This window comes from Callorhinchus milii, unplaced genomic scaffold (genome assembly GCF_018977255.1).
Source record: "Callorhinchus milii isolate IMCB2004 unplaced genomic scaffold, IMCB_Cmil_1.0 Scaffold2, whole genome shotgun sequence".
NCBI lineage: Eukaryota > Metazoa > Chordata > Chondrichthyes > Chimaeriformes > Callorhinchidae > Callorhinchus > Callorhinchus milii.
The window spans coordinates 6,193,685-6,219,078 of NW_024704743.1; the positions used below are offsets into that span (position 1 = coordinate 6,193,685).

The 25,394-nt window shown below is 44.4% G+C and overlaps 1 protein-coding gene across 1 annotated transcript; it reads right to left on the reverse strand.

The window, feature by feature from the left end:
- Positions 1 to 19,299: 19,299 nt before the first annotated feature.
- On the reverse strand, positions 19,300 to 25,325 carry LOC103183642 (patched domain-containing protein 3-like). The gene is made up of 4 exons (XM_042332423.1): positions 24,474 to 25,325; positions 23,448 to 23,569; positions 23,191 to 23,336; positions 19,300 to 20,934 (listed from the first exon to the last, which is right to left on the reverse strand). The coding sequence occupies exons 1-4, from the start codon at positions 25,194 to 25,196 to the stop codon at positions 19,325 to 19,327; spliced, it is 2,601 nt and encodes an 866-aa protein (XP_042188357.1). The 5' UTR covers positions 25,197 to 25,325; the 3' UTR covers positions 19,300 to 19,324.
- Positions 25,326 to 25,394: the final 69 nt, after the last annotated feature.

The window sequence follows — 25,394 nt, forward strand, 5'->3', positions numbered from 1 at the left end:
AGTATATATCTTGTTTAGTGCTTTGGGTCGTCTTCCCAATGTGAAAGGCACTGTATGAAATGTAAGTATTATTGTTTTGTTATTATTATTATTACGAAACAAAGCTTTTGCTATGACAATGTGCATTTGAGTCCTTAGATGTGCTGTACCCGAAACAATGTTCATGATATCATTCTCACATTGAATTCTTCAAAAAATGCATTTTTAAAATGATTATTACTATTGTTCATTGATTACAGATTTCTTCTTTGTTCTTATTTTAGGATAGGCTCAGACACTTATTACCAAAAAGAAGAATTCTTTATTCAAATGTGTCCCAACCTAAACATGGAAATTCCAGAGATAGATTGTTGGAATGAAATGTGCACTCTCTCCCTGGAGGGACACATTTCGTTTCCAAATTCCGGCAATGATTAGGCACAAGTTGGAAAGAGCCAATGCTTAGGGACTCGAGTGTGTGCATTGGGATACCAGCTAAGACCACATAGCTTGCCATTGATATCGCTGTCTGGCAAGCTTTCTTGCTGCTTTTGCAGCTTGGACCATCTTACCCATCAGAGCTTTGGCTTGCAGGGTTAACATGAGCTCAGTGGGATGATTCCCTGCCCTAAGTGATGGTCTGCCCTTCCAAGTCCTGCTGATGATCCAGGCTGTTTGTTCTGTGATCAGCTGCATCCGGGAATACTACGGACCCGCCTGGCTCAGAAACCGGACCACTGAGGTCAACGTAGAGGGCTGGCTCAATTCCAACATGACATTGCCAAATATTCCACCTTGGAGTCACTTAACTACCATCCCCCCTCCCCCTGCCCCTCCGCTCCACCCACCAATCTCCTGGAGGATAACCAACCTAATCCCATTCTCCTGATTGTTTCCTATATTTCTTTGTATTCCTCCTCTTCAAGTATCTATGTCAAAGCAATTTACGAAAGCAGCTTCAACTAAGGTTTTGTAACAGAGAAATCCACATCCCACACACTCTCTGTGTAACAATTATTTTTCTAAACTTCCTTTAATTATTTTCCTGATTATCTGAAATTTGTGCCGTCCCTTTGCTGACTCGATGACTGATGCAAATAAGGTATTAATCATTGAGCTTATTTCTTCTTTGTGCTGACCCCATCTTGACCACACTTTTAAATACATGTGCTTTGACAAGGAAATTTACATTCAATTTCCTTTAATTTATTACCAAAGGCCATCTTAATACTGCTCCATTGTTCCACCTCTCACACAAGGCATGAATCATTTAGTGATATCACTTATCCTCATGAATGTATCAAACCAAGTAAGAATAATAAATATGCGTCAGATCAAATACTAGTTAATGTCACGTACTTATTAATGGAATCAAGTTGGCCCAAAATTTTTCCTAGTGATCTTATATTGAATGCCATTGATATGAACTATCGAGTCAGCCTTGCACTGTTGGCAGTACACTTGTCTTTGAGTCAGAGGTTGTGTACTTACCTCCCACATCAGGTCTTGGAACTCATTTAGGCTAAGATAATAATAATCCTTGCATTTGATATCGCGCTTTTCACATCTTCTCGACGTCTCAAAGCGCTTCACAGAATAGACAGTAAAAAGTGAATTGACTGTATATTTGTGGGCGATGACGCTCCAATGCATTGCTGGGGGGTGTGCTACATTGTTGGAAATGCCATCTTTCAGATCAAATGTTAAACTGAAGCCCCATCTGCCTTTTCAGGTGGACATTAAAGATTGCATTGCACTACAGTATTTGAAAAGAAAAGGGAGTCTTTCACAATGTCTTGGCCAACAATCCCAAAGTAAAACTGGTCATTCACTTGTGGCTGTTTGTGAAACAATGTTATATGCAAATTGACCACCATGTTCACCCAAAAAAGCAAACATTCACTACACTTTACAGTATATATCTTGTTTAGTGCTTTGGGTCGTATTCCCGATGTGAAAGGCACTGTATGAAATGTAAGTATTATTGTTTTGTTATTATTATTATTACAAAACAAAGTTTTTGCTATGACAATGTGCATTTGAGTCCTTAGATGTGCTGTACCCGAAACAATGTTCATGATATCATTCTCACATTGAATTCTTCAAAAAATGTATTTTTAAAATGATTATTACTATTGTTCATTGATTACAGATTTCTTCTTTGTTCTTATTTTAGGATAGGCTCAGACACTTATTACCAAAAAGAAGAATTCTTTATTCAAATGTGTCCCAACCTAAACATGGAAATTCCAGAGATAGATTGTTGGAATGAAATGTGCACTCTCTCCCTGGAGGGACACATTTCGTTTCCAAATTCCGGCAATGATTAGGCACAAGTTGGAAAGAGCCAATGCTCAGGGACTCGAGTGTGTGCATTGGGATACCAGCTAAGACCACATAGCTTGCCATTGATATCGCTGTCTGGCAAGCTTTCTTGCTGCTTTTGCAGCTTGGACCATCTTACCCATCAGAGCTTTGGCTTGCAGGGTTAACATGAGCTCAGTGGGATGATTCCCTGCCCTAAGTGATGGTCTGCCCTTCCAAGTCCTGCTGATGATCCAGGCTGTTTGTTCTGTGATCAGCTGCATCCGGGAATACTACGGACCCGTCTGGCTCAGAAACCACTGAGGTCAACGTAGAGGGCTGGCTCAATTCCAACATGACATTGCCAAATATTCCACCTTGGAGTCGCTTAAGTGTTGCCCCCCCTCTCCCCGCCCCTCCACCCATCAATCCCCTGGAGGATAACCAACCTAATCCCATTCTCCTGATTGTTTCCTATATTCCTTCATGTTCCTCCTCTTCAAGTATCTCTTTAAAAATAATTTACAAAAGCAGCTTTAACTAAGGTTTTGTAACAGAGAAATCCACATCCCACACACTCTCTGTGTAACGATTATTTTTCTAAACATCCCTTTAATTTTTTTCTGATTATTTGAAATGTGTGCCTTTCCTTTACTGACTCGATGACTGATGCAAATAAGCTATTATTCATTGATTACAGGTTTCTTCTTTGCGCTTATTTCTTCTTTGTGCTGACCAGGCTGGCTGTGCTGTTATCTGCTGTGTCCTCCCGCCTGGCTCAGGATCTGGACTACCGAGACCAACGTAGAGGGCTGGCTCAATTCCCACATTCCGCCTAGCCCGACTTACATGGCAAACAGTAAGTCAATAAAAATGAGTTATGCTGCAGAGAAAGAACTTTGCACAAGACACAATGGAAAAGAATATTGGAAAGAAATAGGTGATTGAAAACAGTGGTATGATTTCTTTAAAGTTTCCGTCAAACAATACCTGACTTGATAGGGAAGTGAAATATGAAACCTGTAATGTTTGCAGCATCTTAGTAACTCACAGTGATAATAATCCTTGTATTTGATATAGTGTTGAAATATTTCAAAGAAATGCTTCACAGATTCCTGGCAGAGTGAAACCTTAGGCAAGTTTCCTTACGTCACACACCTGTTTATCTAACGGGAAGTTGGAACCCAGTTATCAGTCGATTGGCATATCAGTTTCCAGTGTTAATAAACCCTTAAAAAAATGTACAAATTTGCTTACTGTTGTGGGACACTGCTGTGGACAATTGGCTGCTGGATTTTGCCCACAAAATACACAGTCAATCCACTTTACAATATATTCTGTGAAGCGCTTTGAGACGTCTTTGAGAGTGGGAGGTCTCAGTGGGAGAACTCCTTTGGGAGGACAACAACAACAACAACAACAACAAAATTACACACCCAGACATTCATTAGGTCTTTATTAGTATAGATAGAAGAAGATTGAAGTGTAATACCCGAGTTTGGTCACTCTGGATTGATATGGACTGAATGATGCAGTGTTACAGTGTAAAGCCTGATTGTTGCATGTGGTGACTGAAAATTTTTATGCAGTATTGTAATGTCCAGTTTATCTTCAGAATATCTCTCTGTGAAACGATTATTTTTTCTAAACTTCCCTTTAATTCTTTTTCTGATTAACTGAAATGTGTGCCTTCTCTTCACTAACCATAAGACCATAAGATGTAGGAGCAGGAGTAGGCCATTTGGCCCCTCATGCTTGATCTTCTAACCTAATTCCTTTTACGCGCCCTATCCCCATATCTCTTAATCCCTCTATCCTTTAGAAATTTATCAACCTCAGTCTTGAATACGTTCAAGGACTGAGGTTCCCGTGTATTTAGGTCAACAGTGAGGCAACATTATGGTACAATTTATGGTGTTGAATAGTTTATAATGACATGAAGATAAGCCAACAGGTGGTACCACCAAAGCACTCTCCAGATAATTGATTTGTTTCTGTCCAGGTCCATCCATTTTATTTGAACCTGAGTGTTTTGTAGTACGAATGTGTCTCTTGGCATATTAGTTTTACGCTAAACCCTTGCATATTGCAGGAACCAAGCAACACTGGTCTTAATTATCAAACATTGTAAATATGACCACTATCTCTCATTGCATGTCAAGTCCAAGAGTGTTGTGGTTAGCACTCTTGCCTCACAAACAAGAGAACCGGGTTTTATTCCCGTGCAGGGAGAAACATTAGGCAAGTTTCCTTACTCCACACGCGTCTGTTTACCCAGCAGTAAATAGGAACCCGGGTGTTAGTCGATTGGCAGATCGGTTTCCGAGGGCAAAAATTCCCACTTTTGCACTGTTGATGTCCAGGTATTGGTGCTATGAAATGTTCATTATGCGCTCATTTCTTGTTTGTGCTGAACCCATTTTGACCGCATTGTAAAAGCATGTACTTAGGGATTCGCGTGTGAGCATTGGGATACTGCTGGAGTCTAACCAGCTAAAACCACATAGCTATTGATATCGCTGTCTGGCAAGCTTTCTCGCTGCTTTTCCAGCTGCTTTTCCAGCGACGACCATCTTACCCATGAGGGCTTTCACTTGCAGGGTTAACATGAACTCAGTGGGATGATTCCCTGCCCTAAGTGATGGTCTGCCCTTCCAAGTCCTGCTGATGAACCAGGCTGGTTGTTCTGTCATCAGCTGCATCTGGGAATACTACGGACCCGCCTGGCTCAGAAACCGGACCACTGAGGTCAACGTAGAGGGCTGGCTCAATTCTAACATTACATTGCCAAATATGCCACCTTGGAGTCACTTAGCTACTGGCCCTCCCTCCCCCCACCCACCAACCCCATGGAGGATAACCAGCCTAATCCCATTCTCCTGAATCTTTCCGATATTCCTTCATATTCCTCCTCTTCAAGCATCTCTGTCAAAGCAATTTACGAAAGCAGCTTCAACTAAGGTTTTGTAACAGAGAAATCCACATCCCACACACTCTCTGTGTAACAATTATTTTTCTCAACTTCCCTTTAATTCTTTTTCTGATTGTCTGAAGTGTGTGCATTCCCTTTACTGAATCGATGACTAATCAAATAAGCTATTATTCATTGATTGCAGATTTCTTCTTTGCGCTTATTTCTTCTTTGTGATGACCCCATCTTGACCGCACTTTTAAATACATGTAATTTGATAAGGAAATTTGCGTTCAGTTTCCTTCAATTTATTTCTCAAAGGCCATCTTAATGCTGCTCTTTGTTCCACCTCTCACACAATTCATCAACCATTTGGTGATATCTCCTTATCTCCCAGCTCCACTTTCTTGCCCCACATATAACCGACATCATCAACCTGTCCCTCTCCTCTGGCTCTGTCCCCATTCCCTTAAAAACTGCCACCATCACGCCCACCCTGAAAAAACCCTCCCTTGATGCGTCGCAGCTATCAAGCTACCGGCCCATCTCCAACCTCCCCTTTCTCTCCAAGGTCCTGGAAAGAGTTGTCGCCTCCCAACTGCGCTCTTTCCTTTCCACCCATTCTCTTTTCGAACCCCTTCAGTCAGGTTTCCGTGCTGCCCATAGCACAGAAACTGCCCTGGTCAAGGTCACCAATGATATCCTGACCATCTGTGACCAGGGCTCCCTCTGCCTCCTCGTCCTCCTCGACCTATCGGCAGCATTCGATACGGTCGACCACGCTATCCTACTCCACCGCTTGTCCTCCCACCTCAACCTTCAAGGCACTGTCCTTGAATGGTTTAGGTCGTACCTTTCTCATCGTCTTCACTTTGTCTCGACGAATGGCTTCTCCTCCACCCCCCGTACTGTCTCATGTGGAGTCCCTCAGGGCTCTGTCCTTGGTCCCCTCCTCTTCACCCTCTATATGCTCCCCCTTGGTGACATCATCCGCAGACATGGAGTTAACTTCCACATGTATGCGGATGACACCCAACTCTACCTTTCCTCCTCTACTCTCAACTCCACGACCACCGATGTCCTGACAGCCTGCCTGTCCGACATCGAGTCCTGGACGAGAGACAACTTTCTTCAGCTCAACGTGCGAAGAACCGAGGCCCTCCTGATTGGTTTGCGTCAGCGCCTCCGCACCTCAGGCGCCGTCACCATCAGCATCCAAGGCTGCACTCTCCACCTCTCAAAGCCAGTCAGGAACCTCGGCGTTTTGTTCAACCCTGAGCTGTCCTTTCTCCCTCACATCCGCACCACAACTGGCACCGCCTTCCATCACCTCCGGAACATCGCCAGACTACGGCACTACCTCACCCCTCACGCTGCTGAAACCCTGGTTCACGCCTTTGTCACCTCAAGGCTGGACTATGGGAACTCTCTCCTCGCCGGCCTTCCCGGCACCTCCCTCCACAAGCTGCAGGTCATTCAGAACTCTGCAGCTCGTGTACTGTCCCGCACCAGGCTTCGGGACCACATCACTCCCACCCTCGCTCGCCTCCACTGGCTCCCCATCCCCCAGAGGATTGATTTCAAGATCCTCATCCTCACCTACAAGGCTATTCACGGCCTTGCTCCCTCCTACCTCTCCAACCTACTATCCCCCTACTTACCTGCCCCTACCCTCCGTTCCTCTGGCTCCGGTCTGCTCCACGTCCCCCGCCCTAATCGCCCTACCATCGGTGGTCGGGCCTTCAGCCTCTCAGCCCCGAGGCTCTGGAACTCTATCCCCCAGTGCCTTCGCCGCCTCCTCCCTTTCCTCCTTCAAGGCCGGTCTCAAAACCTTTCTCTTTGACCGAGCCTTCAGCTCCCCTCTCGACTCTCTTCCCCCTTCTCGCTCCCTCCCATCCCACCCCTCACCCTGACCATTTCCCCCCTCCTCGCTCCCTCCCCTCACCCTGACCATTTCCCCCCTGCTCGGGTCATGACCCAACTGTGCAGCGCCTTGGGACGTCCTCCTGACGTGAAAGGCGCTTTATAAATGGAATCTTGTTGTTGTTGTTTTCCTTATGAATGTATCAAACCAAGTAAGAATAATAAATATCCATCAGATATCCACCAGATAATGTCACCTAATTATTGGTAGAATGCACTTTGCCCCAATCTTTTCCAAGTTAGCTGATATGTTACTGATAAGAATTATTGTGTCAATCTGATACAGTTCGAAGTTCTCTTTGAAGTCAGGACTTGGAACTCATTTAGTCTAAGCTGAGACTGCAATGCATTGCTGGGGGTGTGGTTCTTTGTTGGAAGTTCTATGCTTCAGATCAGATGTTAGACTGAGGACCCATCTGCCTGTTCAGATGAAACCATTAGATTCCATTGCACTCCAGTATTCAAAAGAGAAGGGAGTCTTTCTCCGTGTCTTGGCCAACAATCCCAAAGTAAAATTGGTGATTCACGTCATGGCTGTTTGTCGGACATTGCTTTATACAAATTGACTCGCATGTTCACCCACAAAAGCACACGTTCACAACACTTTACAGTATGTTAAACCTCGGTCATTCCAGGTGATATCATTCTCCTGACAGAGGCCACACCACTCGGTTACACCTTCCATCGTACCCCATGACCTAACCAGTGGCGGTGTGGCTCTCATCTCCCAGTCCCCACTCGGCCTATCCTCTTACTCCTCCAGAACCTTCCCTTTTTATAGCACGGAACCCTTTATCACCGCTCCAAACTTTCCCTCAAAATTCTCATTACCTATTGCCCCTCCAAGCCGTCGCCTTCTCCGAATACCTCCTCGTCCTAGGTGACTTGAACCTTCATTTCACCCCCTCCTGCTCTATCTCTGCTGACTTCTCCTCCCTTGTCCCCTCCTTCAACCTCTCCCTCCACATCCACTCCACCACTCATATCCGTGATCACCCCCTCGACCTGGTGATCACTCAGGGCCTCACCATTTTGGAACTGAAAAAGCCATCACGGACCATCACTTCATCTCCCTTAACTCCTCAATCCCCCCACCCCTCCAACCCACTTCCATCTCCTACTACCGCTGGAAAAAAAACTCCCCACCTCCCCCCCTCTCTCCGCTGCCTTGGAGTCATCTGAATTCCCTCTGGGCTTCCTCTTGCAATGACCTATCCTCCTCAGTCGATCTCCTCCACAACTCCATCTCCTCCACTCTCGATTCCCTTGCACCCCTCTCTTCCCGAACAGTCTGCTATCTACGCACTTTAGCATTGTACACCAGCCACCTCTGCTCCCTTAAAGCACAGATAGGTGCTGCTGAACACCCCTGGCTCGAATCCAACTTAACAGTCCATTGGCAGATCTGGCTGGACATTACCAAATCCTACTGCTCCAACCTTGTCTCCGCTAAATCGTTGTTCTACTTCAAAACAATCTTGGAGGCCAAGGACAACCCCAGGCTCGTCTTCTCCATCACAGAATGGCTCCTCCGACCACCCTCTCATGCCTTGCCCATCTGCTCCTCCAACTCCAGCTATGAGGCGGTGCTGAAATTACTCAAAACCAAAGTTGAGGGTTTCCGCTCAGCTGTCTCTGACCTTCCATCTACTACCCCCTCCCCATCTACATCTTACACCCCAGCTCCCACCCATCCCTCCCTCCACACCTTCGAACATGTCTCCCATTCCTCTTTCACCACCACTATAACCCACATGAAACCGACCACCTGCTCCCTCGACCCCATCCATAACCCTTTTCTCACTTCCCAGCTCTACCATGCACCCCTACTCACGGACATCATAAACCTCTCCCTGTCCACTGGCACTGTTCCAACCCCTTTAAAAAAGGCCGTCATCAGTCCTACCCTTAAAAAACCCTCCTTGGACCCATCCCTGCTCTCAAACTACCGCTGCATCTTTTCTTTCCAAGGTCCAGGAACGAGTCGTTGCTTCCCAGCTTCACTCCTTCTTCTCCTGCCACTCCCTTCATCAATTCCTCCAATCAGCATAGAAACAGCTTTGGTCCAAGTGACAAATAATAATAATAATAATAATAATCCTTGCATTTGATGTAGCGCTTTTCACGTCGGGAGAATGTCCCAAAGTGCTTCACAGAACACACTGTAAAGTGAATTGACTGTATATTTGTGGGAGAACGCGGCAGCCAATTGCGCACAGCAATGTCCCACAAACAGTCGTAGATTGAAAATGACCAATTTATTATTGTTTTTGGTTTTTTGGAGGGATTATTATTAGGCTCTGTGTGGAGTAAAGAAACTTGCCCAAGGTTTCGCCCTCTGCCTGAAATTTAACTCAGGTCTCTCACTTGCAAAGTGAGTGCTCTAACCATTGAGCTACAGGACTCCACAAATGACATTTTGTCCATCTGCGACCAGGGCTCCTGGTCGCACATGGACAAAATCCAGGGCCCTCCTCATCCTCCTTGACTCTCTGCTGCCTTTGATCCCATTGACCAGTCTATCCTCCTCCACCACCTCTCCTCTCACTTCAACCTTCATGGTTCTGTCCTTGAATGGTTCAGAACCTACCTCTCACACCGTCTCCACTTCATCTCCACAGAGAGTTTCTCCTCTCGCCCCCACATTGTACAGCGTTCCTCAGGGCTCTGTCCTTGGTCCCGTCCACTTCAATATCTATATGCTCCCTCTTGGTGACATCATCCGCAGACATGGGGTCAATTTCCACATGTAAGCAGATGAAACCCAACTCTATCTCCCTGCCTCCGCCCTTGACTCCAGGACCACTGCTGTCTTGACGGAATGTTTGTTAGACATCAAATCCTGGATGAAAGCTAACTTTCTTCAGTTCAGCGTCAAGATGACCGAGGCTCTCCTGATTGGCTACTGTCAGAGTCTCCACAACTCGGATGCTGACAGCATCACCATCCAAGTTTGCACACTCCACCTTTCTAAGCTAGTCCGGATCCTTGACCATCTTATTTGACCCTCATCTATCTCTTCTACCCAACATCCATGCCATCATGTGCTCTGCCTTCTCCCACCTCCGCAACAATGCACGGCTACGCGACTATCTCACACCACAGGACACTGAAACCCTCATACACACATTCATAACATCCAGGCTTGACTATGCAAATTCCCTGCTTGTCGGACTCCCCAACTCTTCCCTCCATAGGCTGCAGATTATCAGAACTCTGCAGCCTGTGTCCTCTCCTGCACCAGGCTCCATGACCCTATCACCCACATCCTTACCCGACTCCACTGGCTTCCCATCACACAGAGCATACAGTTCAAGATCCTGGTCCTCACCTTCAAAGCCCTCCATGGTCTTGCTCTCCCCTACCTCTGCAACCTCCTAACCCTCCATCAACTTCCCACTCTGTCCGCTCAGTGGGCTCTGGTTGGCTTCATGTCCCTCCCTCGCTCCGCCCATCATTGGACCTACAGCAACTCTGCCCCCACCCTCTGGAACTCCATCCCACAGTCCGTTTGCCTCGCCCCCTCCCTTACCTCTGTCAAGATCCATCTGAAGACCCTTCTCTTCGATCATGCCTTCTATTACCCTCCTTCCCCCTTGCCCTCCACCCTCCCCAAGTTTGACCCCCAGCTCGGGTCCTGATTGTCCAGCGTCCTACGATGTCCTCCCGACATGAAGGGCGTTACACAAATGCAATTTTATTTTTGTTGTTGTATGTATCCTGTTAAGTGTTTTTGGACATCTTTCTTCTTTGCTCTTATTTTAGGACAGGCTCAGATACATATTACCAAAAAAAAAATCCTTTATTCAAATGCTTTTCTTTCTGTTTATTTTTCTCTCTCCAGTCTCTGTTTTCCAATCTCTTCCGTGCTCCTATTCATTATTCATTACTCGGTCTCCCCATTCTTTTGCACTCAGCAAAGAAGCATAGAATGTTACATTTGAACCAGGCCATTTGGTCAATCATGTATGTGCTGCTATTTTCCCAACTTAAATCATTTTTTGATTTGACTGCCATGCTTAACCATCCCCATGCTTAAGAGTATCCAAAACAAGATGAGAATTCCATGCATCCCATTTACATGTGGAAATTCCAGAGATCTTGCTGGAATGGAATGCGCAGTCCCTACCCGGAGGGATGCTTCCTGTTTACCTAATTCCAGAAAGTATTAAGCACAAGTTGGCAAGAGCCAAAGCTTGGCGACTCGAGAGTGTGCATTGGTGTACTGCTGGACTCTAAGCAGCCCAAACCACATAGCTTGCCATTAATATTGCTAACCGGCAAGGTTTTCTGCTGCTTGTCCAGCTAGCACCACCCTACACGTTAGGGAATTGGCTTGCAGGGTTAGCATGAGCCGAGTGGGAGGATTCCCCGCCCCCAGTGACTGTTCTTCCCTTCCAAGTCCTGCTGATGAGCCAGGCTGGCTGTGCAGTCACCAGCAGTGCCCTGGAGCACAACAGAACCATCTGGCTCAGGAATAGGAGTACCGAGACCACCACATTCCCACATCCCATTGCCAAACATGTCACCTTGGAGCCAGTTCAGCTCCAAGGAGGCCCTTGCATACCTCTGCCCCAAGGACGATAATTAATCTAATCCCATGCTCTGCTTGTTTCCTATGCTCTTTCATATTTCTCTTCGGCAGGCATCTACCTTTCAAAATAATTTATGAAACTAGCTTCAACTATAGCAATAAATAATAATAATCGTTGCATTTGATGCAGCGCCTTATCACATCTTCAAGACGTCTCAAAGCACTTCACAGAATATACTGTAAAGTGAGTTTTCTGTATATTTTTGGCAGGAATGTGGCAACTACAACAACAACAACAAGATTCCATTTATAGAGCGCCTTCCACGTCAGGAGGACGTTCCAAGGTGCTGTACAGTTGGGTCAGGACCTGAGCAGGGGGGAAATGGTCAGGGTGAGGGAAGGGAGGGATTGAGGAGGGGGTAGAGAGTCAAGAGGGGAGCTGAAGGCACGGTCAAAGAGAAAGATCTTGAGACCGGCCTTGAAGGAGGAAAGGGAGGAGGCAAGGCGAAGGCACTGGGGGATAGAGTTCCAGAGCCTAGGGGCTGAGAGGCTGAAGGCCCGGCCACCGATAGTAGGGCGGTTGAGGCGGGGGATGTGGAGCAGACCAGAGCCAGAGGAACGGAGGGTACGGGCAGGTAGGTAGGGGGATAGTAGGTCGGAGAGGTAGGAGGGAGCGAGGCCGTGAATGGTCTTGTAGGTGAGGATAGGGATCTTGAATTCGATCCTCTGGGGGATCGGGAGCCAGTGGAGGAGAGTGAGAGTGGGTGTGATGTGGTCCCGAAGCCTGGTGCGGGACAGTACACGAGCTGCAGAGTTCTGAATGACCTGCAGCTTGTGGAGGGAGGTGCCGGGAAGGCCGGCGAGGAGAGAGTTCCCATAGTCCAGCCTTGAGGTGATAAAGGCGTAGACCATAGTTTCAGCAGTGTGAGGGGTGAGGTAGTGCCGTAGTCTGGCGATATTCCGGAGGTGATGGAAGGCGGTGCAAGTTGTGGCGCGGATATGAGGGAGAAAGGACAGCTCAGGGTCGAACAGAACACCAAGGTTCCTGACTGGCTTTGAGAGGTGGAGAGTGCAGCCTTGGATGCTGATGGTGTCAGCGCCTGAGGTGCGGAGGCGCTGACGTGAGCCAATCAGGAGGGCCTCAGTTTTACGCACGTTGAGCTGAAGAAAGTTGTCTCTCGTCCAGGACTCGATGTCGGACAGACAGCTGTCAGGACATCGGTGGTCGTGGAGTTGAGGGTAGAGGAGGAAAGGTAGAGTTGGGTGTCATCCGCATACATGTGGAAGTTAACCCCATGTCTGCGGATAATGTCACCAAGGGGGAGGATATAGACGGTGAAGAGGAGGGGACCGAGGACAGAGCCCTGAGCGACACCGCACAAGACGGGGGCTGGAGGAAAAGCCATTTGTGGAAACAAAGTGAAGACGGTGGGAGAGGTACGACCTAAACCACTCAAGGACAGGGCCTTGAAGCTTGAGGTGGGAGGACAAGCGGTGGAGGAGGATAGCATGGTTGACCGTATCGAATGCTGCCGATGGGTCGAGGAGGACGAGGAGGCAGAGGGAGCCCTGGTCACAAATGGTCAGGATGTCATTGGTGACCTTGACCAGGGCAGTTTCTGTGCTATGGGCAGCACGGAAACCCGACTGAAGGGGTTTGAATAATGAATGGTTGGAGAGCAAAGAGCGCAGCTGGGAGACGACAACTCGTTCCAGGACCTTGGACAGGAAGGGAGGTTGGAGATGGGCCGGTAGCTGGATAGCTGCGACGCATCAAGGGAGGGTTTTTTTCAAGGTGGGAGTGATGGTGGCAGTTTTTAAGGGAATGGGAACAGAGCCAGAGGAGAGGGACAGGTTGACGATGTCTGTGATATGTGGGGCAAGGAGGTGGAGCTGGGAGATAAGGAGTGGAGTGGGGATGGGGTCCAGGGAGCAGGTGGTGGGTTTCAGGATGGGGTGAAGGGAGCAGGTGGTGGGTTTCAGATTGTGTACAGCAGTGTCCCACAAACATTCGTGGATCGAAGCGACCAATTTATTATTATTGTTATTTTTAAGGGATTATTATCCCCGGAAAACAATCCGCTAATCGACAACAGAGAAAAAATGCCTGAAGCAATATACTGATGTTGTTGCAAATATGTGGCTGTCAGCAATAGAGAAGGGCATTCGTGTTCAGTATATAAACTGATGCTTGCGGGAATTTAAAAACAAACTGCAACTTGTAATGACGAGTTTTAAAAAGTATGGTTTTGTAACAGGGAAATCCATATCTCAAACACTCTCTGTGTAAAGATTATTTTTCTAACCTTCCCTTCAATTCTTTTTCTTATTATCTGAAATGTAGGCCTTCTCCTTGTTTACTCAATAAATGATTCAAATAAGCAATTATTCATTGATTACAGATTTCTTCCTTGTGCTTGTTTTAGGATATTCCTGGATATTTGTTACCAAAAAGAGCAATGATTTATTCAAATGCTTTTCTCTCTCTCCATTCTCCACTTTCCAGTCTCTCTATTCAGTACTCCTCCTAAAACAGTACATTGTTTTCTGTGGAAATCTAAGGATTCCAATACACTTTGTCATAGGAAAAACTTTGCTTCATAATGAGAATAGTAACAATAATACTAACACTTTGTATTGCGCTTTTCACATCAGGAAGACGTCTCAAAAAATCTAATTCACCGTATTGTCATTCTTCATAATCTTGAACATTTCATGAAACTGTGATTAGTATACATCTGATTCAGCAACTTTTTTACTAATATAACAGAGTTTTGGGATTGGCAATTTGGGGTCCGCTAAGTAATGAGTTTGTTATAAAGGGGCCTTAGACTGTCCTGGTTGGTGGGGAGGGAGAGCCTGAGCAGTATAAAAGCTTTTGTCCAATTCTTTCTGTGTTTTCTCTTTCTTCAGGACTAATAATAATAATAATCCTTGCATTTGATATAGCGCTTTTCACTAGAGGAGTTCTTGCAGCCTTTGGCACAGGCCAAGGAAGAACGAAAGGTGTCAGACCTAGACACCTGGCCAAGCCGGATCTGCCACAGACTCAGTGATGTAACTGTATCTGCAGCCTTGTGTGCAGGGCTGGGAAGAACAAATGAAGTCTGGGGTCGACACACATGGGCAAGCCGGAGCCGCCACGGACACTGTGATAGACCGTTAACCTGCACAACCTCCTTCCAAGTGCGTAGATTCAGTGCTATAAGTTGTGATGGAGATGGGAGGGAAACTGCGGGTGAGAGTGAGGCATAAGAGGGGTCTGCAATACTAACCACTTACAGTGACAGTGAGTAATATCTGTCCCTGCCAGGGATGCTGAGACACCACTGAGGTCTTCCCCTAAACTAAATGAACTGTCTATTCCTAAAACTCAGTGGTATCAAATAATTCTGACATAATTTTCTTGTCCGAAACCTTAAGAGCTGGCAACTGCAATGGGACATGTAACTTTGAACATAGGAAAGGTTTATTGTAATAATAATAATATTAGTGTATGTTGTGTTTCGTGCAGGTGAGTTGTCAATGGTGGTATTTTGGATGAATTGGAGCTCAGTGAGATCAGTCAGGAGTATGTTAGAAAAGTCAAGGTGAGAGGTAACCAAGATATGATTTGGTGACATTTATTGTGAGTTAGGAGGAAGGGGGTTGGCGAGAAATGTGGCTGAGATGAAGAGTAGCAGTCTTGTTCAGGGATCAAATATTAGGGAAGGAGAGCTGAGGATTAACCTGAACACCAAAGTTTCCATTGGGTTGATGTGTTTGAGAGAGACGCCAGGGAAGTTGAGGATGTCAGAGCCAGAAGTGAGGAGACAGGGAGTGCAAAGAGAGGGTGGGAGTGGCAGTAAAGCATTCCAGGTTAGGAAAGAGGTTGGAGATGGGCCAATAGTTGGAGAGTTTGGAGGGATCAAGGGTTGTTTTTTAGAGAAGGGAAAGAGGAGTCCACGCTCTTGTCACATTCCTGTCCCCACTACTCCAATGACCTGCTCCCCAGTAACCCCAGCTCCACTACCTTCAAAATCCAACTAACTTAAAACTTCCCGTATACTCACCAGCTCTAAACTCCATATCCCCATCCCATCAGTCCTCACCAATCTTCACCTGCTCCCAATCACAGAAAGGATTGACCAAGATCCTCACATTCATCTGCAAATCCCTTCATACCCTGGCAACTCCCTGTCTGTCCGACATGCTTACTCTTCACTCCGCCGCCTGCCGCCTCGGCTTGGCTGGCTCCGACTTCCTGCTGATTCCTCATCCCCTCTGCTCCACCATCGGCAGTCATGCTTTCAGCCAATATGCCAGCGACCTCTGGAACTCTTGCCCACAATCTCTCCGTCTTTACCCCTACTTCCCTATCTTGCTGTTCCTGCAAAGATATTCCTGTTCAACCATGCTTATGGTCACTTCCCTCTTGCTCGGATTCAGGCTCTGCCAGTTCTAAGCACTTTTGGAGACGCTACCCCTCAATGCAAGTTGTTATTGTTGTTGGTGATGACGGTGGCTTTGAGGGAGAGGGGACAGCGCCAGAAGACGGGGACAGCTTGACTATAGCCACCAGCAGGGAGCGGAGGATGGACAGGCAGCAGTTTGGTGAGGAGAGGAGGTCAAGGGAGCAAGTGATAGGTTTCAGGTGGGTTGTGAGGGTGGAGAGGGACAAGAGAGAGAAGAGGGTAAAAGTGTGAGGACAGAGGCAGAAGACGTGAGTGCTGGGGGTGTAGGGTGGGGAAGAGGAAGATACACCAGTTGCAGGGACAGCATTGTGTTTCACATCCCATAGAAAGTGGGCAGGTTAGGCTCCATATCAGTTGCACAATCTATTTTATTGAAATTATAGCATTTAAAGTTATGACAAACTAATCCATCTGTACTTTAATATTGTTATTAATATTTATAAGCTCGAGTAAAAGTTAATGTTTTACCTTTATGTTCCTAATGTTATATTTCAGAGATATTTTGTAAAGGTTACATAAAATAATTCATGGAACAGATAAATGAAGGAGCCAGGTTGTTTGGGAGCATGATATATTAAACATTAACTCTGTGTAAAATAACCATAGTCACTTCATTGTAAACGTACGGGATAACTAGTGAAGCTATAAACTAGGTTGTCACACTGCAAGGGGATTTTGGCAGTATTTGGTGTTAGGTAGTGGAGAAAGATGAGCAATGTTGCAGAGATGAAGAAAGACAGAACTTTCTGTGAAAATGGAAGAATCTTTGTTCCGTAAGCTTTTATTCAACAAACAATGAACAATATGTTCTTGACATACAATTTCAAATGAACACAAACATATATAGAAACATATATAAAGATTAATATTAAAAAGAGAACTTTAAAAAGACATGCACCCAAGCAGAATTCAATGGATTTAACATTGACCGTTATTCAGAATCTAAGTGCAGAAAAGTAGACAGGATATGAAAAGACCACCTGACCAGTCCCATGGAAAAAAATCATATGTTACTCTATTTCTTAAATACCTTAATCAATGTATTTGCCAAATAGTTACTAAATCCCTCATGAAAGGGCTGACATAATCTGCCTCCACCTGTCCCACAAATCCCTCTCTTGTTTACTCCCCTGTCTACCAAGATCCTTAATTTCGTATTCCCACTGTTTATTCTCCGACCTCAATCTCATCAAATGGAATTGATCTGCATGAAATGAACGCTCGCCTTGTGAGGCTACTTCTGAAGTAATCAATCCCTCTGTGTTTTTCCAGCTACTGTGTAACTGCCCCAGACTGGTATCATCAGCAGATTTAGATAATTTACATATAATACAAATCTTTCATAGTAGATAGAAAGTCAAAATTCACTGTTTTCTCAGTATCATTGGTATTCACTTTTAAATGCTTGACAAGATTAACAAAACCTCTGCATTTCAAAGTATATAAATCAGTATTTCCATTGAAAATGTTTTGCCCGCTATCTATGTAACTATGCAAATTTGTGTTCACAATATACATTGAAATTCATTGCAAAATTATTACAATTACAATTATTACAAATGTTAATCTTACAATTCTCACAACTAGATGAACAAATATTTTCTTAACAGCAAATATGTTGGTCCTTATATTTTCAACTGCAAACAAAACATCAAAATACATCAATCTGGAAATAGTGCAGTGTAGAGTGTACAATGTAACTCTAGAAAATGTTCAAAAGTTGGAAGTAATATATTGAGCTGCTCTTGATACAATTCCATGAATATGGTTTCAGGTGATATGGTTAGGTCGATATTCTAGAGTTTTAGCTTCGATTAACTTTGGGAGACGGGAACATACTTGTGAACATTTCCTTAGAATATTAAATGTGCAGATTGGAGTCCAGATAATACACCGTTTGAACGAAACAAACTTGATAGGGAATAGGTCTTTTACAATAGAAAGCACCCTTCAGACCATTGTCTTAAAATTCAAAATTGTTTCCAGAAACAGTGCTTAAAAATACCCTGCAGAAAATGGATCACAAATTAAACCTGAATTTTAATTTCAAATTTAATTTTTGTTTATTAATTTGAATGCCAGTTGTTCTGAATATTCCATTTCTTCAAAAATTCTGCGGGAACTTGCATTTTAAGACGATGATCTTCAGATTAAAACCATGAATGCCCTCCTCGCATCCACTGCCATCCATAAAATCCAGATCATTGAAAACTCTGCCGCTCGCATTCTCACCCGCACCAAACTCCACTCTCCGATCTCCCCAGTCCTTGCCAGACTGCACTGGCTGCCTATCCAGAGAGGATCAACTTCAAGATCCTTACCCTTGTATTCAAGTCCCTGCACTCCTCTGCACCCCCCGACCTCTCTGACCTCTTCTCTCCTCAAAACAGTGCCCGATGTCTTCGTTCCTCCGGGTCTGGCCTCCTCCTCGTCCCCCGAGTCCTCCGCTCCACCCTCGGTGGCCGTGCCTTTAGCCACTATGCCCCGATGCTCTGGAATTCCCTTCCTCACTTCCTTCACCTTGCTCTCTCCCTTCCTATTTTCAGGTCCCTGCTGAAGACCTTTCTTTTCGACCACACCTTTGGTCACCTTCACCCCCTCCCCCTGGCTTGGCCCCAGGATCCGTTACTGTGAAGCTCTCTGAGACGCCGTCCGGCGTGGAGGGCGCTATATAAAGTTGTTGTTGAAAATTTTGGACCTCAGATAGTCATTAATGCGACAATAAAGAGGACAATAAGCTGTGATAAGCAAAAAAAATTCATGGAGTCTGTGAGAATATTTTATAGGGTTTTCTCTACAAAATGCACAGGCACAATACTTTACAATAAACCCTATGAAACAATTCCATCTTATTCTCTTGTGTGTCCAGTGTAAAAACAATTGCAGTATTATGATGAAAAAATATAGGAGCTGTGTAATGCAATGTAATATTGGGTTAAGTACAAAAACATTGTATTGATTATCTCATGTGTTTGGTCTAAACCCAGAGCAGTTTAAGTATGGAAACGTACAGAGCAGAAAATTACATTTGTATAGCTCCTTTCACATCAGGAGGACGTTCCAAGGCGGTGGACAATCAGTGTTTTGGACCCAAGCTGGGGGTCGGGATCGAGGAAGTGAAGGGCAGGGGGCGAAGGAGGGTGACCAAAGGCATGGTTGAAGAGGAGGGTCTTGAGATGGGTCTTGAAGGAGGCAAGGGAGGGGGAGAAGATGTCAAGTCTAAAACGCATCAATACTCAACTGCTTCTCTGTAGTACTTCCCATTCCAATGGGTATCTCCTTTCCTTTGTTAACCTTTCGCTTGCCACATATTCCAAAAAATGTCAGAAACACCGGCATAAATACGATGCCATGAATTGCACCAAACAATATGACAAGAAACATGATTTTGAAAAATGTCCGAAATATGTAAATGTTTGCAGCAGCCAACACAACAACACCCAGAATAGTGGAGAGCGCCCCCTGGATAATGGGATAGCCAAGAGTGTACAATGCTTCGATGGTACGTTCATTGGCACTTGCTTTCTCATTGGAAACAAATGCATAGGAAATATGGGCTGTGAAGTCAACTGAAAACCCAATACAAATAACCAGATTAATCATAGATATGGAGTCTAGATTAACATCCCACAGAGCCATGAAACCAGCCACACCAGCTAAAATAGAGGCGACAGCTAATGTCACCCACACAGAACAAATTGGATTCGGAATTAACAACAAGGCAACAACCAGCATTGCACCTGCTGCCACAACCACATTCTGTATTGTGTTGATCTGTATAACAAGATATTGATCAAAGTAAATGAACGCTGAATGATACACTTGTAAAGGGATTGTACAGCTCTCGGCCAGATCTCTCAGTTCAGTCATCATGTTTTTTTCGGCAATTGAGTCATTGACATTTTTGGTCTGAATAAAAAACCGTGATGCTGTTATGCTTTTATTATCTTGTGAGAGTTCAATATCTTGTTGAAACAAAGGGACAATCTTAAACAATTTAGGTAAATTTGTTATGAAGGAATCAGACGCCGTTATATCAATAGACATCAGTTTAGAAATGTCAATGTATGTTCGAAGCCAAGACTCTGATAGCTCTCGATCGACATAAATGTTATTTTCAAATTTGCCCATACAGCGTTCAATTTCAGTCTGAACACTGGTGTTCCAATAGTCCACTGATTCTGAGACTGATACCATGACCCGAGGTCCATATTGTGAGAAAAACATATCTTCATGGTCATAGAATTTAATCACATATGAATTGTCAGTGGCCAGATTTCTAAGATCAAATCCTTCCTGTAACTGGAAACAGCCATAGATACCACCTGCCAAATACCCTGCATACAGCAGTACCACAAATACCTTGGTCCATATATTGGTGAGGAATGGGCCATAATATTTCTTAAAGAAGAGATAAATTGGATGCTCTGTTTCAGCACCGGACATCTCATCATACTCCCCACCAACACAGCACATTCCATAGAATTTCGATTCTCCTGGTTGATGGTGCATTTGAATCTTCCTGAAAGTCAGCCAATGCCTGTTACTGTTTTCTCTTCTCCCATTCAGTGCCAGAACCGCCCCAAAAAATGTAATGTTGTAAATGAAGCAGAACAAAACGGTAGTACCTGTATACAAGCAAAATGACTGCACAGATCGAAAAGGTGTCATGACACCAATGTAAAAGGCTATCACATCAGTCAGAGTCGTTATGGTAATGGAAGCGGCAGCTTCAGCATATGTGGCTGCCATGCGATCTTCGATTTTAGCATGAACCTTTGTCTTCTGCCAACTGGAGAGCATAATGAACATGTCATCAACACCAATACCTGTAAATTAAAAACATGTAAAGTGACAGATCAGTCTTAAGATCTTCAAAAAACATTATTGCAGATCTCAAAAGTTGATAAAGTAACATATGGGATTTAAAAATGTGTGATTTGAAGACTGAAAAATATTGACAGAAGAAATCTCTGCCAAATTCTGCAGATAAGACCTTCAAGTGCTCCATCTACGGTAAGGCTATTTGTGTGCATTATCTAAAATGGTACCAATATTGGCTCATGAAAAATCTGGACATGGTCCCTGTGTGGATAAACAAACAATGTGTATAGTTGAACATCACGCAAAATACAAACTAGTTATTGTGCTAACTAAAAAAAATTCTATCAAGAATTATCATGTGTGGTGGTATCTAAGCTAGATATATATCTTCAGCAGTCAGATAGATATCTAAAAACAGCAATCCTTGCATTTGATATTGCGCCTTATCGCATCTTTGAGAAATCTCAAAGCGCTTCACAGAATATACCCTGAATGAATTGACTATATATTTTGTGGGCAAAACGCGGCAGCCAATTGCACACAGCAGTGTCCCATAAACAATCGTGGATTGAGGGACCAAATTATTTTCTATTTATTTTGATGGAGTTATTACCCCCGGTCAAACAATCGGCCAATGAACTAACAATCGGGTTTCTACTTACTGCTCGGCAAACAGAGGGGTGTGGAGTAAGGAAACTTGCCCAATGTTTCGCCCTCTTGGTAATCGAGCCCAGGTCCTCTCGCTTGCGAGGCGAATGCTCTAACCGCTAAGTTACAGGACTCCAAATGCTGATTTTTAAAAAAGAAAACTCTTTCCCACCAATGGCATTAAACATTTTAGCAAAAAGATTTAATTAAAAACAATACCCTCCTCTCCTCCCCCTTAAGAGAAACCAACAAGACTTCACTAAACTCACGCGTAAACTTAGAAAGCGTGTAAGTAATCTGGAGGAGTAATAGGGGAAAATCTGGTAAAAGGGACTTAATGGGTTGCATTTTAAAAGAAGCATAGACATGAGGAGTCAAATTGCTTCTTCTGTGCTGTAACTTTCTATGGCTCCTGTTTCTTTCCCTTTCTCTGTCTGTCTTTCTCTGTCTCTCTATGCGTCTCTGTCCCAAAGCGCTTCACAGGATATACTGTAAAGTGCAGTGACTGTGCTTTGTAGGGATCTCAGCAGCCAATTTGCGCACAGCATGAAGTGAATTGTCAGTTTTATTTGGGGGATTGTTGGTCAGGACATGGGGAGAAATTCCCTTCTCTTTTTGAATCGTGCCATGTGATCTTTAACATCTATCAGAAAAGCTAATTCGCTTATCTGAAGGACGGCACCTCCAACAATGCACCTCTCCCAGAACAGATTGCACTGGAGTATCATCTTAGAAAGTGTGAATAATATAATAATAATCCTTCCATTTGATACAGTGCCTTCAAGACATCTGAAAGAGTTTCACAGAATATACTACAAAGTGAATTGACTGTAGAAACATATAAACATAGGAACAGGAGGAGGCCGATCAGCCCTTCGTGCCTGTTCCACCATTTAATTAGATCATGGCTGATCTGCACCTCAACTCAGCCTTTCAATTCCAATTTCCCGCTTTCTCCGCATATCCCTTAATACCCTGACCATCCAACAGTCTATCAACCTCACTTTTGAAGGTGTGGATGGATCCAGCATCCATGGCCTTTTGGGGGAGAGAATTCCAGATTTCTACCACTCTTTGAGTGAAAAAATACTTCCGGATTTCTCTCTTAAATGGCCTGATTCTAATTTCAAGGTTATTCCCCTTGTTTTGGATTCCCCCACCAGAGGGGGTTTAGCTTTTCTGTATCTACTCTATCAAATCCCTTTATCATCTTAAATACCTCAATCAAATCACCCCTAAACCTTCTAAATTCAATGGATATTTTGTGGGTGAAACCTGGCATCCAATTGTGTGTCACAAATTTAGTGGAGTGACTCACCAAATTGTTATATTTTTTATTTGATATTTGAAGGGATTATTATCCCTGGAAAAGCAAATCGCCAATCGACTAACAACCTGGTTCCTATGTACTGCGTAGTAAACAGAGGTGTGTGGAGTAAGGAAACGACCAATATTTTGCCCTGCCCGGGAATTGAACCAAGTTCCTCTCTCTTGTGAATCGAGTGCTCTAATCAATACGCTACAGGACTCCACATACTCTACAGGACTCCGAATGTGGGACTTGAACTCTTGGAGACGAGAGTCTACTAAAGAAATGTCAAAATGATACTAACCGAGAATGAGGAATGGTGCATTAGCTGTGTTGATGGCAAATGAAACCCCACAAAACAGCAGCAGTCCAAAGCCTGTGAGCACAGCTAATCCAGCTGATATCACTCCCAGAGCAGCCACCCAGAACTTATTCCTTATAGGGTCCAACCTGTAAATAAATGGCACCACTTTCTGTAACATAATACATTTTTACCTTAATGTCACACAGTAAGTCAATGAAAATGAATTCCAACTTTACTTAATAGAGAAAGAACTTTACCTCGTACAAGACACAATGGAAAAGAATATTGAAAGGAAATAGGTGATTGAAAATAGTGGTACGATTTCTTTGGTGCTTCCTTCAAACTCTGTCTGTCTTGATACGGAAGTGTAATATGAAACCTGTAACGGAAATTAGGAAATATTTACAGCATATTAGTTACTAATAGTGATAATAATCCTTGTCTTTGATATAGCGTCTTAACATTTTTAAAATGTTTCAAAGTGCTTCACAGGGTTTTCCTTCAGGTGTAGTAACTGTGTATTTGTCGGCCAAACATGACAGCCTGCTTGTGGGAGGGCGGTAAGTGGGGTCTCCTTAGAGTTGAGGTGACCCCTCTATGGTGGTCTTGGTAGTCCAGTTCATGAAACAGGGGATCTGCAGTTCTCCAAGTCACTTCTGAGTCAGACCAGACAGCCTGGTTTGTGGACATAATAATAATAATAATAATAATTTGATATAGCACTTTTCACGTCTTCTAGACATCTCAAAGCGCTTCACAGAATATGCTGTAAAGTGAATTGACCGTATATTTGTGGGTGAAACATGGCAGCCAATTGCGCACAGCAGTGTCCCACAGACAGTCGTGAATTGAAAATGACCAGTTTACTATTGTTTTGTTTTTTGGAGCGATTATTATTATTATTAGGTGTGTGGAGTAAGGAAACTTGCCCAAGGTTTCGCCTCCTGCCCGGAACTGAACCCAGGGGTCTTCGCTTGCGAGACGAGAGCTCGAACCACTGAGCGACACGACTTGGAGGAATAGAGCAGTCACTAATTCCAAATTAATTCCAGTATGTGTCAGCTATTTCCTTATCAAACACTTGGTCTGGTTAAGCTCCACATGAGGAGTAAGACACACAGCAAGTGACAACTGTCTGTCTGACAACTGAGTATATTTACTGACTGTAGACTTAAACACGAAACGAGGAGCAAAGACTGAGGTGACTGGAGATGCAGAGGATTGTCAACAAGCGATTGCAATGAGTAACGTGTGCACTGAGACATGTCGTTGTTGTCACTGACCTGAATATACTGCAGATTTGTCGATTTGTTTTGAAAATCTTCAACAAACTTCTTCAGCCACTGCTCGTAAACTACATTTTCTGCTGCGTCGTCATCTCGTAAATAATAATCAAGTCTAACGGCAGAAGCTGTTTTAATATTATTTCCCTCTAACTTCACTCCCCCCACAGACAAACCAATGAAACCACTACATTCTGTGCTATTCTGGACGGGATAAGTAAATTTAAAGCTCTCCACTTGACCAGCATCGTACTGTATACAGTCTAAGATTACATTGGAGAAGCAGGAATCTCCTGCTTTGGCACAAAGACTGGAATAGTTATTCTTATCAACAACAAACCCTTTAACTTCCCCATCGAGCCGCAGAATCTCTTTAAATGCTGCCTCTGTGAGGACGCTGCCACCTTTAGCAACAGCGATGAAAGAAGCAAAGGTCCCCTCTGTGTAGAGCCTCGGCGCCGAGAAGGGCAGAGAATCATGAGTTGGAAAGTGTTTCATAATAAACTCTCTCTCAGACTTTGCCTGACCGTGAATAGGAGTGAACTGCTCCTCTATGTCATTCGCTTCATTTTGCTCAAAGAAATAAAACCCTGAGCCGAGAGCTACAGAAATGATCAGAGGAATCACCAAAAACCACCATGGATATCGCCCAACGAGGGCTCCCAACTTCCCGAACACTTTACAGAGAGGTTTCTCCAGACAGTCAGTGTGACACCGAGCCATGGTCTACACTGGGCAGTCAGCAGACTGAAGCTCTCTCGGATTAAAGCCAATACATTGATGTGTAAAATAACACCTGTACAGGAAGTGTGTCATTCGACTGAAGGCAGGTCCCTGACTCTGTGCCTCCGGTTTGTGAACTAATGTTCAACTGAGACTTGTAACCCAGTGAACATCACACCCTGTGTACACATACAAGGT

Bases quoted from the DNA above. Each gene is read 5' to 3' on its own strand.
- LOC103183642 (XM_042332423.1), bottom strand. From the start codon at position 25,196: ATGGCTCGGTGTCACACTGACTGTCTGGAGAAACCTCTCTGTAAAGTG. The intron at 23,337-23,447 runs GTAAAGTTCTTT...ATTTATTTACAG, and splicing joins TCCATTGTGTCTTGTACGAG to GTTGGACCCTATAAGGAATA. The intron at 20,935-23,190 runs GTTAGTATCATT...TTTAATTTACAG, and splicing joins TGCACCATTCCTCATTCTCG to GTATTGGTGTTGATGACATG.